The sequence below is a fragment of the Narcine bancroftii genome, chromosome 2, assembly GCF_036971445.1.
Source record: "Narcine bancroftii isolate sNarBan1 chromosome 2, sNarBan1.hap1, whole genome shotgun sequence".
NCBI lineage: Eukaryota > Metazoa > Chordata > Chondrichthyes > Torpediniformes > Narcinidae > Narcine > Narcine bancroftii.
This window is the reverse complement of record NC_091470.1, coordinates 37,616,470-37,634,818: the sequence shown is the minus strand read 5'-3', so window position 1 is coordinate 37,634,818 and position 18,349 is coordinate 37,616,470. Positions and strand designations below refer to the sequence as shown.

The window sequence follows — 18,349 nt, the reverse complement described above, 5'->3', positions numbered from 1 at the left end:
ATTAAACAAACTAATGCACAAACTAACATTGCAGACAGTGAGGCCCTAATTACACTCAATCCACTCTAATGAAAATGCTGTTGGCCAAATGCATGTCATTTGAATGCCCAGCAGCAGACTCTTGAAACAAATACTCATTTCTGAGCTCATTTCGTGGGAAGAGATTTCAATGCAGACAAAAAAAGGTTCAGGACATTCTCAAAGCCTGCTTGAGAAAAAATAACCCATGGCTACTCAAAGTAGAGAGGGAGCATTCAAGATGGCACAACTTTGGAGTCCATGCATCGGGGCATGCAGAAGTGGAAGTAGCACATCATCTCTTAAACTACACACTCAACAAAAAAAAACCTTCTGTGCCATCTGTGCTGAAATCAACTGCTTCTATATCAGACCCTCGCTATCACTACCTCAGCTCCACAGTGGACCCTCACTCTCTCAGCACCACAGCTCCACAGATAACAGTTGTCCCTTGCTTTCTCACCTCCACAGCTCCAACTCTTTCTTCCCTCTTCCTTCTGTCTCCTCTCACAGATCCAAAATCAATTCTCATCTTTCCTCCACCATATCCAATTAACAACCTTTGGCTGTTCGGTCTGGACTCCTCCCCCTCCCATTTTCCCCTTTAATCTTTAATTAAGATGCTTGCCTGCCTTTTGCTTATGCCTTGAAGAAGGGCTCAGGCCCGAAATATTGGTATTATATCTTTACCTCCTGCAAGACCAGCTGAGTTCTTTCAGCATTTTTGTATGCCTTATTAAGTTATCTCAAAACTCACAAAACTGGAGTGGAAACGAACCATCACATCAAGGGTTCTCCTGAAAACTCACAATATTGTGGAGTTATACAATGTGAAACAGCCCTTTTGACCCACTGAAAAGTGTGGACCATCAGTTTACACGAATCCTCAACTAATATGTTGTTATCTACCACATGCCCAGCAGGGAGAAGATTTCCCTTGTCCTTCTCACTATTGGGGATCACTGGTTTAGTCTTCATGAGTGCATTTAAAAATAGTCCACATTGCAGACATGCTGCACTCTACTGGAAGCATGTACAGTAAAATGCCTGGTATCCAGAATTCAAGCAATGGCGTCGTACAGGATGAAGTGCTGGTTGATACCGCTCGCTGATGAGGTAACTCTCTTAAAGTGTCTCCTTATCCCTGCTTAGTAAGAGTCACCCTGGTCAGAGGCTTTATCTGTAAACTTGGGGTGGGGGGGGGGGGGGAGAGAGAGGGTGGTTAATTATCTATAATGTTATTGTTTGTCCTTCAGGAAGCTCCAAAGAGGGGGAGGATCCTGCAGATGCTGCAATGGTTAAATGTTTTCAAAGCATGTGACTGAAAATAAAATAAAATGCTTTAAAGTTTATATATTCATGCAAGTGAAGTTTGTTCAGTGTCAGTATCATATTTTTTGTATTTTAAGATGTTTATTCTTAATGTAGGTGCATTAGTTTGGCATTGTAAGAGTAAGTCTCAAGCAACCATTAAACATTTATCCAACATCATAGGTGCCAGATACCAGAGGTTATATTGTAATTTAAATATTTACATTCTGTGCTCAGATGCCTTCAGCCTTTTTTAAAATACATTATTTGTTAATTGACATGGATTTGCATCTTTGTCTATGATGTTGTTTCTTGTATTTCTCATGACATCATCTGCCTGGTAGCCTTTGCAAATTCAATAACAAGTGTGTCACAGATTACTATTTGTGAAGCTATTGAACAAAAAATAAATAAAATGTGAGCTGGAGGCTAATGTACTGGTGTGGTTTGAAGATTGATTAATGGCTATAAAACAAAGAAGAAATAAATGTGACTTGTCGAGTGCTATTGAGATTGATGGTGGACCCCAGCTGTTCACAGTCCATGCGGGTAATTTGCATGAGAGGATCAGGTGCAGTGTTGTGATAATAGGTTGGCTTCCGGGTTGTGAGGAAGATGCAGACAGGATTCAAGTGGATATAGATTGGCTAAACAGATGAGGGAACATGTGGTAGATGGAATCCAATGGGGAAACATGAAAAGTCATCAACTTTGGTTAAAATATATATTTATTAAATGGCCCAAAGTTGAAAGCTGCGGATTTTTAGATAAACTTGAGTATCCTTGTCTGTTTAACTGAAAATTAACATACAGTTACAGCAGGAAAATGTGTTTTTATGTGAGAATTTGAACACCCTGGAAAACTCCGTGCCAAACAAAGAGAGAATGCACTGCAAGGTTGTTGTATGAGAAGGGATTAAACGGGATAAGCCTATTCTCTTGAATGTAGAAGAATGAGAAGTGATAACTGGAATGGTTGACAATGTGGATGGTGTTTCTCCTTTCTGACCCACCAAGACCCACCTTATCAAACCAAGGACCCCGTTCTTCATCTCAGAAATGAGAAGGAACTTCATCGACCAGAATATATCCAATCTTTGAAATTCGTTCTCCAAAGGGTCTGACGACGAAGAAATTAATAGGAGTTTCGATATTCAGCGAATATTGGAGGATGGAGGGTCCATGCAGGAAAATGGCGTTGGCGTGAAAGATTGACCATAATCTGATCAACTTTTGGAGCAAGCCCGAGGAGTACATCGGCCTACTGCCGCTTCTCATGTGGTCTACACTGATTCGTGAGCGCATGGTCCGGGTGCGCTTCATTCACATTGTCTGGACAACCTCGAATTCATTGAAAAGCAAAAAAAAAACATTTGTAGACAAGTTATTACTTGTCCTCGATTATCCCGGGAAATAAACGCCAAGCAGTCTTGGCTGGGACGTTTACATAAAATGGGAAGATATTTCATTTAAATTAAACTCGTTGTAATCCTACTTGGCGTTTGAACACCTATGAGTTGCTGGTCGGGAATCAAGGTGATCATGCTGTTTTTAAAAAAACAAGTCAAATTCGTGAAAGAATACTGGAGAAAATCGCGTTCCTTCACCAAACTCCACCGCGCGTCCTGGAGTTGAAGTAAGCAAACCACTTTCGTTCAAGGGATGTACAAAGTTGAACCTAGGCGTGCACGGTTCCTTACCTTAATAAGTGCATCAAGCTCCCCAGGTTTCACACATGGGTGATTTCCAAGAAACTTGGATTTCTCCGCCATGATTTTATCCTTCTGTTTGCTTTCGAAAGGTTGTTCCAGAGCTCGAAAGATCGTGCCTCCGATCACCAGGTAAAGCACCACCACCACGAAAATGGCCAGCACCGTCTTCCACTTCATGACTGTGGGCGATGTCTGGGGACAACTGTCCATACTAGCTATCACCGTGGTTCTGGAGGAGATCGATAGCCTGGATACGGGATAATTCCCGTTTGTCTTTGAATCACAGGCTTGCACAGTGGATTGAACGGCCACTGAAACAGAAAGAATGAAGCATAACTCTGATCCCACGATAGGTTCATGTGCGCCAAAAGTTGCCTATCGGTTCATGCTGAAATTTAATTCCAGTGTAGTTTAAATCATAACGAGAAGGTTGATGCCAATGAAGGATAGATACTAATTTCATATTTCCCTTCCGAGTCTGACCTTGTGACCAGGATGTTTTCCTGGAGGTGTGCAGATGAGTGAAACGCCCACTGTTTCATTTGCACGTCACCCGACCTTTTTAAGTTTGTTCTGTGCAGTCGTGTCATGCATTAGCGTTCCCATGTTTGGAGACGCATTTTTTTTCTCACTTTTATTTTTTTAAAAATAGGAGCATGCTCATAACACTTCCATTCCCACATCGGGTTACCCTTGTAGATCCCGGAGTGGGGCATTCGGGCCTTCAGTGACCAAATTAAATGGAACCGTCAAACAATTATTAAAGGCGTAAGTGCCGACGAGCTTCAGAATTCAATGGCTTATTTGCAACCTCTCGTCCCAGCTTCACAGTATCTGTTGAGTTGTAACGTATGAAATATGCCAATCCATGGCAAATTTCACCCGGAAATTTGCCATTGGACAGTGTAAGCCTTCAGTATTGCTCCATTGATACCATTTTAGAGAGTGTTTTGGAACGAGAAGCATTAAATGCATTAACAGAATCTGATATTTGTGTAGGGTTACCGGAAACGATCGATTTCCCTGCAATACTCTGTTGGCGATTGTTAATGTGTCCAACTGATACATTCCGTTTCTAAGTATTCTATGAAAAGGATCGCCAAAGTGTTCTTTAGATGAGGTCTTAATCCAAAAGTCGGTTTGAATACATTCCTGACTGTTTTAGATAAGTTGACACTAGACGAAACTTTGGTGGAGTGTATATTATTGGATGCTGTAAGGAAGGTATATTTTCAAATAGGCATCCTCGGAAGTTCAATAAGTTGTAGTGAGAGGGAAACGGGTAAGAAGCTGAATAGATAGAAACATTCTGACTCTTCATTTGAAGACTCTGGTCGGATTCAAGGTCCCCCCTGGGGTGGGGGGGGGGGGATTTGCGCACGTGCAGGACCCGGGACGACCCTCTACCGACAGGAGACAAAGATGACGGGCGGCCTGCCTTCAGGAGAGCAAACCCAAGGAGAGCATCAGGTCCCGAAGGAGTACCCGGCAGAGTACTGAAAAACCTGTGCTGACCAACTGACTAGTGTACTCAAGGATATCTTCAGCGTCCCACTCAGACCGAGCGTGGCATCCACCTATTTCAAACAGGCTTCAGCCATACCTGTGCACAAGAAGAGTGTGGTAACTTGCCTAAAAGACTATCAACCAGTGCACTTGCATCCACAGTGATGGAGTCTTTTGAGAGGCTGGTGTTGACGCATATCAGCTCCTGTCTGAGCAGTGGCATGGATCCGTTCCCATTTGCCAACGGCAGCAACAGGTCTAAGGTGGATCCCATCTCATTGGCTTTACACAAAACCCTGAAACCTTGAAACAGGACAGCAAAGATGCATCCATCAGGGTGCTCTTTGTAAACTACAGCTCAGTATTCAACACCATCATCCCCTCAAAACTGAATCAGCAAACTCCAAGACTTGAGGGCTCAACACCCCAATATGTAATTAGATCCTCACCTTCAGACCCAATCAGTGGCAAGATCTCCTCTAGGATATCCAGCACCCCCCAGGGATATTTAGCCTCCTGCTCTACTGCTCTACTGTGTGGCTGATGTTGCCACCCTCTTTATTAAATGAGTGATGAGTCAGCACACAAGGAGGGAGATTGAAAACTTGGCTGAATGGTGCACCAACAACAGCCTCTCACTCAACATCACCAAAACCACGGAGCTGATTGTCGAACTTAGGAAGAAAACTAGAGGTTTATTATCCAGTGATTTGGGGGGGGGGGGGGGGGGAATCAGAGGTGGAAAGGGTGAGCAATAAATTCCTCGGAGTCACTATCTTAAAGGGACCCTTCCTGTGCCCATCATACTAATTCCATCACCCTCTACCTCCTCAAAGTATGTGAAGGTTCAGAATGTCATCGGAAACCTTGGAAAACTTTTACAGATGTGTCATCGAAAGTGTGTTGACTGGCTCCACATGGCCTTCTATGGGGGCACCAATACCTCTCCAAAATGCAGTGGATTTAGCCCAGTACATCGCAGGCAAAAAATTCCCTTCCATCTAGAACATCTATGGGGAACACTGCTGTCGGAGAGCTGCAGCAATCATCAAGGGTCCACATCAACCAGGACTCGTCTCCGTAAGGGCAAGGGTTCTCGTAGCTGCCATCAGGAAGGAGGTATAGGTGCCAGGTTCAAGAAGAGCTGCTACTCCTCAATCATCAGACTCTTGAACAATAGACTCGTTTAAGGACCTTGACTTCGCTTATTATTTATTGTTGGTATTTTTTTGTATTTGTACAGTCGACTTGTTACATTTCTTTTTTCTTGAGTACAGTTTATAGTTGCCGTTAACTAGAAATTCTGCCTGATCTCAGGAAAAATAATCTAAGGGTTGTATGTGATGTCATATACGTACTTTGACAATAACTTTGAATTTTTTTCTCAATGTTTTTTGTTTGTTCCTGCACTGCGGTTCTTCCCCCCCCCCCCCCGCCCCCCCCCCCCCCCACCCCCAACTCTAGGGACTCTTAATGTGCAAGGAATATATACCAGATCAGAGCTGCAGGGGGTTTAAATATCGAATTGGGGTGAAAAAATAATATTCCTAGTATGCAATCAAGAACGAATAGAGATTTCGCATATTCAAAACAACCCTTCTCCTCATAGCCAAATCGCACACGAGGATGACACATTGCAACGCTCAGTTCACAGTGCAGTATATTCCTGACAAAATGGTTATTGCGAGGATCTGGATTGAGAACCCCGTTGGGATATGAATATCGATGAAATTAAGAAACAGTTTGGCTATTTGAGCTTAACAGTTGCACGTTATCGCAATTGCCATCAATTTGCTTAGACATAAATACATTAAATGATATAAGAATCTCATCAACTCCATGGACAAACACCACTGAAATATCAAAACAAATCTGATCTCTCTCTCACACACACACATTCTTACTGCGTTATACCTGTTGGTTCACAATTAGTGTGTTTTCTTGACGATTCTATTGGAAATTTCATCTTCGATCGCCAAAACCTTGCCTTTTCTTGCATCCGCCAAATTGCAACCAGTTATTCTGAATCCGCCTGTTTAAGATGAGAGGCCATCCTTTGGAGTCAACATTTTACGTATGCGTGCTTTATTCCCAGCGAGTCGATAACATAAAAGAAACCCGATATAAAGCATAAACCAGGCTCGGCTGATGATGCTCGGCAAACAACAGAAACGATTCGCGCCTGAATGGTCTTAGGCTGCAGAGCGAATTTCATTGCGCCTGTCTGCTGCGTGTATTTTTTTTTCTTCCTTTTTTAAAATACAAGTATATTATCTTTGGAGAAAATAACAGCTCTTGCTTCCGGGGTGGCAGAACTCACTCTTGTGGCTGAGATGGATTTACGAGCAGCGGTGTCGTGTTGTTAGGTGGAGTTGTGAGTCGGCACTTGGCAGATTCCTGCGGCAGGCAACAGTCGCCTCATCAAGCATTCCCCACACAAAGGGAGAGGGCAGGGTGGCCCAACAGCAGGTTGCTTGGGACGGATCCTTCCACGGAGATGATTCATTCCACTCTTGCAGGAAATAGATGGAATGTTGGAAGAATTAAATGGATTAATGAAGAATTGGTGTAGCCTGGTGCTTGATGGTCTGTGCCACATTGTTACAGCTGTTTCTGCAACTGGATTATTCTAGGAAAGTATGTTAATTCTGGCTGATCATCTGCATTATCCAATTCCCACACTTCCCTGTGTCCCATTTATTTTCACCTAGAAGTTTAACATATAAAGCGGCGAATGCAGCTATTCGTTCCTACTCGGAAACAAATCAAATGGGAATTGAGGTCCGACAAGGACCAGTCAGGATAACGCCACCATCTGCCAAGTGCGGACGTCTACTTTCCCGCAAACCTACACAAGTAGCAACATCTGTGACGGTTCATTTGGTTTTCGAATGATTTAAACTTTAAACCCCCGTTATCTGAACACCACAAAGAATGCTTTGCAGACACGGTTTACACCACCTCTTTGTTCAGGCGTGGCCCTCGTGAAAATATATTTTAAAAGAGTAGGGGGAAAGAGGGTGGCATGAAATCGAGGTGACTTAGAATGTCAACTGGTGACTGCATTTAACATGACTTAATCGCATTGCGTCGCAACCGGTATTCCGGATACTTCGAGCCTGCCCGGAATGTTAATAAGGTGCCGTCTGTCTCTGCAGCCCCTGCTCACACCGAGGAAGCCTTCAGCGGGCGCGGCGAGAACAAAGGAGAGAGGACGGAAAACAAATAAAGGGGAATGATATCTGAGGAGGGGCTGGGAATCCGGTCATATAATTTCCAACGGGGTGGGTGGGGGGCTCCAAGAAGTTTTCTCAATCGTCCCTCTATAATCCGCACTGTAAATAGTGGGGGAAACGGCGGAGAAAGTACAGTCAGATGAGACTCCAAAACAAATCGCAGTACAATGACGATGACAGAATTTAAGGCGTTACGTGCAGATCTCTGCGTCGTTCCCCCCTCCGCCCAAGGCTCGCCCATCTCTTGTTTCTCATAGACATGCAACCGCTAATAGAACTGCGGCATTCCTGTTCCCGGGTTGGCTCAGTCTTCACGGTGGAACCAATAAGGCATGGTCCAAAACCAAACTGGGTGCCTTAAAAGTGGATGTACACCTTTGCTACCTTGACATCCTGCACATCATTTTATGTTCAGCTATCCAACAACATAATTTAAAAACCTGTCTGCTTTTTTCTGTTGTCTGTTGGATATTTATCCTTCCCCCCCCCCCCCCCCCCCGCCATCCCATCTCCACATAATGGTCAAAAGGATCTCTACTGATTGATGAAGCAAAGAGAAAATTCTCGACCTCAGTCGCGATACTATTTCAATTAAAGGTCAATAGACTTCAGTGCTTTAAAGGAATCAAGAGATATGGGGATAGAGCAGAAAAACGCTATTGAAGAGGAGAAGCATCCAGGAACTTGCTAAAAGGCAGTTCAGATTCCAGAGCCTGCATGCCCTCCCCACCCTGCTTCAAGTTCTGATTTCTGATATTCTAAAAGCAGCAGTTCCCCTCAGATTGAGTGCTGCATAACTAAGGAAGTTGTTTGAGTGTTAGACAGGAATTTGGAGGGTTAAGCAAAGGTTGTGGTGGTTCATGTGGAAATCATTTATAGAGAGGGGGAAAGGGGTTGCAGTTGGCACACGGTCCCAAAGGTTTTGGTTCCTTCAAGAAACCAGAAATCTATCAACAGTAATTCCATTATTCAGTGCAATTGTCAGTAAGTTACTGTAATTGTCAACCATGACTTGCTCTAGTGTTTGAATGAGTGGTGGAATCTTCAGGGAATAGATGGGAATGTTGGAAGAATTAAATGGGATTAATGAAGAATTGGTGTGGCCTGGTGGCTTGATGGTCTGTGCCACATTGTTACAGCTGTTTCTGCAACTGGATTATTCTAGGAAAGTATGTTAATTCTGGCTGATCATCTGCATTATCCAATTCCCCACTTCCCTGTGTCCCCATTTATTTTCACCTAGAAGTTTATCTTCCTCTTAAAATATTTGTTGACTTGACCCCTGTATCAGTAGATTCTTCAGCTTTGACCTTCTTTCAGTGAAGAAATTTCTCACCTCAGTTTTTCATCTTTTGACATGTAACTGGGGAGTGTTCCATACGTTTCAGCTGATGGAAACATCCTCCCCATGTCCACTGCAGTCCAATCAGAATTTTGAATCAGAAATGTGTAAGCTTGAGCCCTTCTAGCTCTTCTCCTACTTAATATAATCTCTCCACAAATGTCAGTTGTATTATTCAGAATGAACTGTAAGTATGGGGTTTGTAGGTTAATTGGTGTATTTGGGCAGCATGGGCTTGTGGGCCGGAAGGGCTACCTATTGCACTGCATCATGTCTAAATTAAGTTAAATTAACTGAGACCCAACAGCCCTCCGAAATGTGGAATGCCAAAGATTCACGAAACTCAGCATGAAGAAATTTCTCCTCTTTTTAATTCCTTGTGGTTTACTCCTAATTCTAAATCTATGCCCTCTTAGTTCTAATATTCTCTACATCCAGGTTATCAAGCCATTCAAGATTTCTGTATTTTAGTGAGATGTCCTGCCCTTCTTCTAAAGTCTAGAAAACACACCACAGGTTAAGGCTGTCTCCCTATATTCTCTCTATTTCTGGAGTTAATTATCCTCACATTGCCCACATTACAGGAGAGCTGTAAAGTTCACCTACAATCTGTCCTGGTCCAGACAAATTGATGCTACAGAGAAGAAAGTGCACACATCTCTACTTTATGAGAGGCCTCAAGAAATTTAAAGTGTCTTCAATGTCTCTTACCAATTTTCATAAATGCACCAAAGAAATGATCTTGGTTCAGGAGCAGGCTCTGGTGAAGATCAAAAGAGATTACAGAGAATTGTGATGCAGCTCAAGTCACTAATTTTTGTTAGTGCAATGATGTTGCCCTTGCATTGATTTAACGCAACTTTTCTCTGTAATATTATACACTGCACTTTTGTTTTATTTTGTTCTAATAGAATCTGTTTTTTTTTTGTCACGGTGAGAAGGGTTGTTCTGCATGTAGACTAAACATGCTAACTTTAACGTACAGCTGTATAAAGTAGAACAAGAGCACAATTACAATAAAAAATCAATTAGCTTCAAGCAAGGGCAGCATAAAAGCTCTGTTATGGAACTTATTCAGAAGCTTGATGACTCCAGGGAAGAAACTATCTTTAAACTTGTTGGTGCATGATTTCTCTTGAATCTTCTCCCAGTGGGAGGAGGGAGAAATGGATCGAGGTTGACTGTCAGGCTAGAGTTGATGTGAGCCATGAACAGCTGGTCAAAGTACTTCATGATGGTAGATATCAGAGGCACTATTCAGTAGAATTATATAGAATATAGAATTATATTTTTCTCTGGAACTGCTATGGTCATAGCCTTCTGGAAATAAATGGGAAATATGTCCTCTTGCGGGATAGATTAAAGATATCTGTGAATATGTCCACAAGTTGATCATTGCAGGCTCTCAGGAGGTGTGCCAGGACTCTGATTGGGTTAGTCTCTTTCAGCAGAATTGACCATGGGTGCAGTAGTGCACGTAGTAGTTGACGTGGATGTCTGGGGGGGTGGGGGTGTCACGTGATGCCATGAGAAGCATCACGCAACCTATCGACTCCTGCAGGACTAATTTTTAAAAATCATATTGAGAAAAGTTAACTTAATAAAAACTACTTTAAAGTCATTTTAATGTGATTTTAACAGAAGAAAAAGAAATGTCGCCAAAAAAAGAAAGACCACAAAAACAACACCTATGGAAAAACCGGAAGAAAAGAAGAGAGAAATCGGGCCTAACTTGTCAAGAAGCAGGCTGCTAAAGTCTTCTTCTGATCCACTGGCAAAGACCCTGATGAGGGGCCTTCCTCCGGAGCCCTCTTTGCAGAGCCTATAAAGATGGCGCTGGAGGAAAAATTAAAACTGTATCAATGGACTTTCTGAAGCTTTGCAGAATAATTTTAAACTGTTAATTGCAGAACTGAAACACTTTAAAACAGATTTGATGAAGGTGATAATGTTTCACAGAGAGTTGATAAAATGGAAAATAAAATCCAAGATGTTCACAATGAAGTACAACATATTGAAGAGAGGTCTGATGTGAATGATGATATGACGACCATTTTGATCTCTATGAATGAAAAAACTGTTGGAGAAAGTTGATATACTGGAAAATTATAATAGAAGAAATAATGTTAAAATTGTGGGATTGTCTGAAGGCAAGAAGGAAAGATATGATTCATTTTTTTCAAGAATAGATACAGAAGATTTTTGGAGAAGAACATTTGAGGATAAGATTTTTAATTGAGAGAGCTCATAGAGCTTTGAGAACAAAACTGGGTCCAACCCAGAGACTCCGATCTATCCTGGTTAGATTTTTGAAATACCAGGATAGAAAGAGGCTTCTTGGTCTAATGATGAGAAGAGCTAGAGAACATGGACCTTTGAGTTACGAAGGGGATAAGATTTTAAAAAATCCAGATTTGAGTCAAAATCTTTGAAGAAAAGGAGAGAATTTGATCTAATTAAGAAAGTTTTAAATAATAAAGGTTATAGATCTGTTTTGTGTTATCCAGCTACTTTGAAAATATTTGTACCAGATCAACAGAATGTGTTTTTTACATATTATTTACAAGATGAGAATCTGCCTAAAATTCAAGTAAACAGAGGGCACTGATTTATTGCAATGAATTTGATGTATAAAGAGAGGGGTGTTATACACCTTTTCTTTTTTCTTTTTTCTTCTTATTGTTGATGAAGAATCCTTATATTGAATGGACTTGTTGATTAGATAATTTTTTTTCACCATGGGGATCAGGGATGTGTTTGATCTTTGATGGCTACATGTTTTCGTGGTTTGTCCATCACACCGTAAAATGGAAGGTAGTAGCACTAGTTTTTATAGCACTTGGGGAGGAATTTTTGTTTTATTTATCTTTTCTCTTCCTTTCTTTTTAGTAATTAATTATGATGTATTTATTCTGAACAATTTTGATGTTTTAGGATTGCAGATGATGACGTTCACTTTTTTATAAGAGACTCATTTAACTGAAAAAGAACATTTAAAATTAAAAAGAGATTGAATAGACCAGGTAGTTTTTTTTTTCTTCATTTCATTCTAAAGCTAGAGGAGTGGTAATTTTATTTAAGATGTGGATATCATCACATGGATGTGGGAGCACTTGGAAGCAAATCCATGTACACTCTGAAGGACTCTTTTTTGCTTTTTTTCCTATTAATAGGGGCGCCAGGTTCATGGCAACTTTGTTTGCCTGATGACAGACAAGTATATCATGTATGTTACATTTTTAATGTATTGTCATGTAACAATAAAAGGATCCTTGAACCTTGAACCTCACTGCTAGTTCCATGTTCAAAAGAGACATAGAAAATTCTTAACTCATTGGGAAGTGTGGCTCTATTGCATGTAATGCTGCTTGGCTTTGCATTGCACTCCATGATAGCATGCATTCTTGCCAGAGTTGCTGTGCGTCTGTGATGTTTTCTTGGGACTTAAGTCTAGTGCTGTCCTACCTCTTGATTTCCCTGATGGCCTTGCCAACATTGTACTTTATTTCTGTAGATGGGTTCGTATCCTGACTTGAATTCCACTAACCTGGTCTTCAGCAATGAGTCAACTTCCTGAATGGGAATACCTTTATTGTCTTTTTGCTCACACAGTCTTCTATACATTTACTGATGAAGGTGGTGACAGAGGTTGTTCACTGAATCCTTGAATATGGAATATTCCACCAACTTGAAGCAGTCACATAGAGTGTTGTCTGTCTCCTCGGAACATTGTCAAATGACATACACTGCAGTGCCCTCCCTTCTCAGCTTCTGATTGTTGTAGGTAACATCAGCAAAACTTGGCGATCTGACTTGTAGAATTGTTGGTGTGAGATAGAACAGTAGTTATGTGGCAGTGCTCAAGGGTCCTTGGACTAGGGGAGGAGATGTGTTGATGGAGTTTAGGTAGAAATTTTTGAAGTTGGCTTGGTTGAATTCCCTGGCAATTATGAATGCGGTGTCTCAATATATTTTCAAATTGTTGTTTGAGGTGAATAGTTCATCTAGCATTAGCTTCACATTCATGTTAGGTGGTATATAGACTGCAGTTAATATGACTGAAGTGAATTCTCATGGGAGGTATTCCAAGTCCTTCATGCAGAACCTCCCTGGGAATTCCATGACTGAGCTCCACACGGTGTTAATGCAAAAACAAACATCTCCACCTCTTGTTTTCCCGAGGTTGCTGTGCCCTCCCTTTAATCGATTGAGAACCCCCTGGCTATCTGTCATACTTAAGTATGATTTGACTTGTCTCAATGGCATGCAAAGCAGAAGTTTCAACTACAATTTTGCATACATGATAATAAACAATTCAGTAAGGTTCTGGAGGTCTTAAAATGCATAGAAGAAGTTATATTTCTGTTGTCTGACCAAGTACATCCACGGACATTTTTTGGAAGCTAGTGAATCGATTGTGGGGGCCCTGGCAGATATATTTGTGTCACCTTTAGATGACATAGAGAGGCCAGAAGACTGGAGAGTGGCCAGTGTTCTGCCTTTATTGAAAAAAAGCTGCAAGGACAAGCCTAGGGGTTACAGACTGGTGATCTTAGCATCAGTCATGGGTAATATATTGCAGGAAATTCAGAGATAGGATCTACATACACAAGTAAAGGCACAACTCATTAGGTGCTTTCAAACTGCTTTTTAAAATGGGTTAACGGGGAAATTTGCTTGGTTAGTGTCCCACTCACAAGGCAGCTTGAAAGGGTTGGACTTGGTCAGCTGGCATCAGAGGGAAACCCCAGCTGAAGTGTCTGCAGTGATCGGGGTGGGGGGGGGGGAGAGAAAGGATCACTGCCAGGGTCCGGGGTGGAGAAGTTGAGGGGTGAGAGGTGCTTCCGCAGGGGAGAGAAGAGAGGGGTCGCTGCCGCAGGGGAGAGAGCAGAGGGGTTGGCTGCCACAGGTTGGGGAGAGAGCACGATTGACAGTGGGATGGAGACTGACAGCTGGTGTCGGGTGACTGACAGCTGGTGGTGGGACGAAGGAGACTAGTTTTGCGTGACACACCACTTACCGCATCATCCCAGGGGCAGAATTCCCCCTTAAATGCTGGGTTGGAAGGACAGGAAAAGGGGAAAGAAAAGGCAAGCAGGTTTAATGGGAAGCAGTAAAGTCAATGTTCATGCTATCTGGCTGGAGGGTGCCCAGATGGAAAATGAGGTGTTGTTCCTCCAATATGCTGGTGGTCAGGGTGAGTCATTACATAAAACCATGGACTGACATGTGAGTGCAGGAGTGTGACCCAGAATTGAAGTAGTTGGCCATTGGGAGGTTGATGTGGTTGAGAACAGAGTGGAGGTGCTGAGTGAAGCGATCTCCCAGTCTGCGACTGGTCTCTCCAATATTGAGAATGCCACAAAGGGTGCACTGGATGTAGTATATAAGTCCTTTGGATATACAAATGAAGTGTTGCTTTATTGGAAAGGCCTGTTTGGGGCTCCGGCCCGTGGTGAGGAAGGAGGTGTGGGCGCAAGTGTTGCACCTCCTGCGGGCACAGGGGAAAGTGCCACGAGTGCAATGGGTGGAGAGGGATGAGTGCACAAGGGAATCATGGCAGGGAGCAGATCCTGTAGAAGGCCAAGAGGGGAGGAAAGGGTAAAATGTGTCTGGTGGTGGGATCCTGTAGAAAGAGCTGGAAATCCAGCAGATTATGTTTTGGATGTGGAGGCTGGTGGGGTTGTGATTCTATGTTTGTTGTGTTTGGGAGCAGAAGGAGCCAGGGCAGATGAGTGGGAAATGGAGGAGATGAGGGCAAGGGCTGAATTGATAGTAGTGGAGGGGAAGCCATGTTTGTGGAATAAGACAGTCATTTCAGAAGTTCTGTACTGGAAGACCTCATCTCAGGAACAGATGCGGCAGAGAAATTGAGAGAAGGGGATGGAATCCTTGCAGAGGGCTGGGTGTGAAAAAGTGTAGTCCAGGTTTAGTTGTGGGAGTTGGAGGGTTTATAGATTATGTCAGTGGAAAGCTTGTCTCCTGAGAAGGAGACTGTAATGGTATGGATTATATATGCTAATTGGCTTGCTGAGAAGGAGACAAAGAGATCCAAGAAGGGAACCCACAGAAAATGGAATGGAAGCCAGCCACTTGCCTATCACAGATGAGCTCCTCTTGGTAGAATGCCGCAGTGATATCCAGCACCCACAGGCTCATCCAGCTCCCTCATGGCCCTCACAAAGTAATAGACGGACTCACTGGGGGCCTGGTGTCAGGTGACTAGCTGGTAATGTGCATACATAGAGTTCACAGGAGTACCATATTGTGGCCCACTGATGAAATAGCAGATCATATTTATCTACATCTTTGGAGATCTCATGGTGCCTCATGTAGGCCTTTAAGCAGCGCAGCCACATATCAAACTTGACAGAGGCATCTGGATCCCTGGTATTGGTCTCCAGCTTCTCCACTTGGATCACCTTGTCATGGCAAGTACTCTGGATATTAAATTGAGGCACAATCAATAACCACAAGCAGACACAAAGCAAATGATTAAAGGCTTTAATATCCAGAATCCGAATGTCTCTACATGCCTGGTGGCCCAGATCCAAGGCAGGTATATGGAGGGAGGAGACTAGAGCTATCAGCCTTTATTGAGAATCTAAGGGGAGGAGTTACAGGGTTGGAGGTGGTCTAGCCTGTACAATATAGTGAAGTCACATCTGCACTACTGAGTTCCACCATGGGGAGAGCATTATCAGAGATAGACCAAGTGAGTTTGAGATCAGAGTAGAAGTTGGACACGAAGTGGATGAAGTTGACAAGCTCATTGCTGGTGCATGAGGCAGCCCCGCTGTAGTCATCTTTATACCAGAGGAAGAGTTGGGGGGATCTTGCCTGTGTAGGGTTGCAGCATGGATTGCTCCACAAAGTCTACAAACAGGCAGGCATAGCTAGGACTCATGTGGAAACCCATGGCTACTCCTTTGATTTGGAGGAAGTGAGATGAGTTGAAGGAAAAGATGGAGAGGTCCTAAATGAATACTTTGCTTCAGAATTCACCAGAGAAAAGGATTTGATCAAGGCAAGGTCAGAATAGACAAGCTTGGGTGCAGGATAATGTTGAGATTAGGAAAGAGGAAGTATTGGATCTTCTCAAAAACTTAAGGTTGATGTCCCTGGGCCAGTTGAGATAAATCCCAAGATGCTGTGGGAAGGGAGGAAAGAGATAGCTGAGGCATTGTCAATGATCTTTGTGTCCTCCTTGACCACAGGGGAGGTGCTGGAGGATTGGAGAATAGCAAATGTGATCCCCTTGTTTAAAAAAAGATTCTAGGGATAATCATGGAATTTTGACCAGTGACCATAATGTCAGTGGTGTACAAAATATTCCAGAAGATTCATAAGGACAGGATTTCTGAGCATTTGGAAAAGTACAGTTTTCTCAGTGATTGTCAGCATGGCTTTGTGAGGGGAAGAATGAGTTTCTTGAGGAGAATTTGAAAGATTGATGAAGTAGGGTGGTAGATGTGGTGTCTATGGATTTTTAGTAAGGCATTTCATAAGCTCCCCATGAAATACTCATTTAGAAAGTCATGAGGCATAGGATCCATGAACCTTGGCTGTATAGAATCAGAATTGGTTTTCATATAGAAAGCAGAGGGAAGTAGTGGATGGGAAGTATTCTGCTTAGAGGTCAGTGACTAGTGGAGTTCCACTGGGACCCCTGCTCTTCGTGATTTTATAAATGACTAGATGAAGAAGTGGAAGAATGAGTAAGTTTGTGGATGATATGAAGGTTAGAAGTACTGTGGATAGTGTTGAAGATTATCGTAGGTTACAAAAGGGTATAGACAGGATGCAAAGTTGGTCAGAGAAGTGGTAGATGGAGTTCAATCTAGATAAGCGGGGATGATGGATTTGGAAGGACAAACCTGAAGGCTGAGTATAGGGTTAATGGCCAGATATTTAACAACTTCGAGAACAGAGGGACCTTAGGGTCCAAATCCTTACATCTCTCAAGGTTGCCATGGAGGTTGATGGGATAGATAAGAAGATCTATGGGATGCTGGATTTTGTTAATAGGGGGATTGAGTTCAAGAGTCAAGAGGTCATGTTGCAATTCTACAGATCTCTGATAAGATCACACTTAAAATATTGTGTTCAGTTCTGGTAACCTCATTATAGGAAGGATGTGGAAGCTATGGAGAGGGTGCAGAGGAGATTCATTTTTTTTCCTCAGGGTGGGAGTTGCAAATACTAGAGTGAAGGGAGGAAATTTTAGGGGAGGTATCAGAGGTATTTTTTTTTGTGCAAAGTTGTGGATGGCTTGAATGTCTTGCCAGGGATGGTGATAGAGGTTGGAATATTAGGGGTATTTAAGAGATACCTTTAGACAGGCACATTCATGGAAAAAAATAGAACCTTATGAGGTAGAAAGGTTCATTTTTTTACATTTTGAATGGAATATGCATGTCGGCACAACAAGATAGTGGAGGACAATGGTCAAGGTAACATAGGCAATCTTCATTGTGTTTATTTTAATGCAAGACGCCTGACAGGGAACATAGCAGAGCAAGCTCAAGGGCCAAATGTATACTCCTGCTCCTATTTCTTATGTTCTTATGAACCCATGACTAACACTAACAATTTTGGTGCATTTATTTATAATTAACTTTTAACAAAAAAAAATGAAAAACTTTTTCTTTTTTTTTGGACATGGTCACAAACATTATGAGAAGAAGACAATGCATTATTATATTTTCAAAACAGTGTAGTCTCCAGACCCTCAAGGTACATCAGTAAGAGATGGGATGATGAATGTCACAGCCTTTGACACATTGAAACTATTGAGGCCAAATGTATATGACAAGGGCACTCAAAGAAGGGCCACCCTTGGAAACAAACAGTTTAAAACCAAAATTCAAAATATCATGGACACATGAAAAATACATGGCAAAATCTTTAATTGGAAAGATTGGCCCTTTTCTCTTTCATGTTCACAACACCTTTCTTTTTTCTTGTCTCTCCCTATCACAACTGGTCATCAATGACATTCCTCACTTTTCATCTCTGTTTTATATAACTCTTTCTCAGCCATCTTTGTTTTATGTTTTTCTACCTGTCTTTCTCTTCCTTTCCTTCTATTTTACAGCCTCTTCCTCCAACCATTTACTCCCAATTTGGCTCCTTCTAAGCTGTGTGCATGTGCACACTTTGCAACCAACACGCAAAGGAAATTGATGTGCACACAAAAGGTTAGTTGCCTAAAACAATGTAGA

General features: G+C 42.3%; 1 protein-coding gene across 1 annotated transcript in view; it reads right to left on the bottom strand.

The window, feature by feature from the left end:
• The window catches only part of LOC138753394 (potassium channel subfamily K member 10-like), a 78,063-nt gene extending 74,530 nt beyond the window's left edge, over nt 1-3,533 (bottom strand). Inside the window, exon 1 of the mRNA XM_069916334.1 lies at nt 3,030-3,533. Coding sequence (XP_069772435.1) covers nt 3,030-3,251 — 222 coding nt within the window. The 5' untranslated portion in view covers nt 3,252-3,533. The remainder of the gene's footprint in view (nt 1-3,029) is intronic.
• Between the last annotated feature and the right edge of the window lie 14,816 nt (nt 3,534-18,349).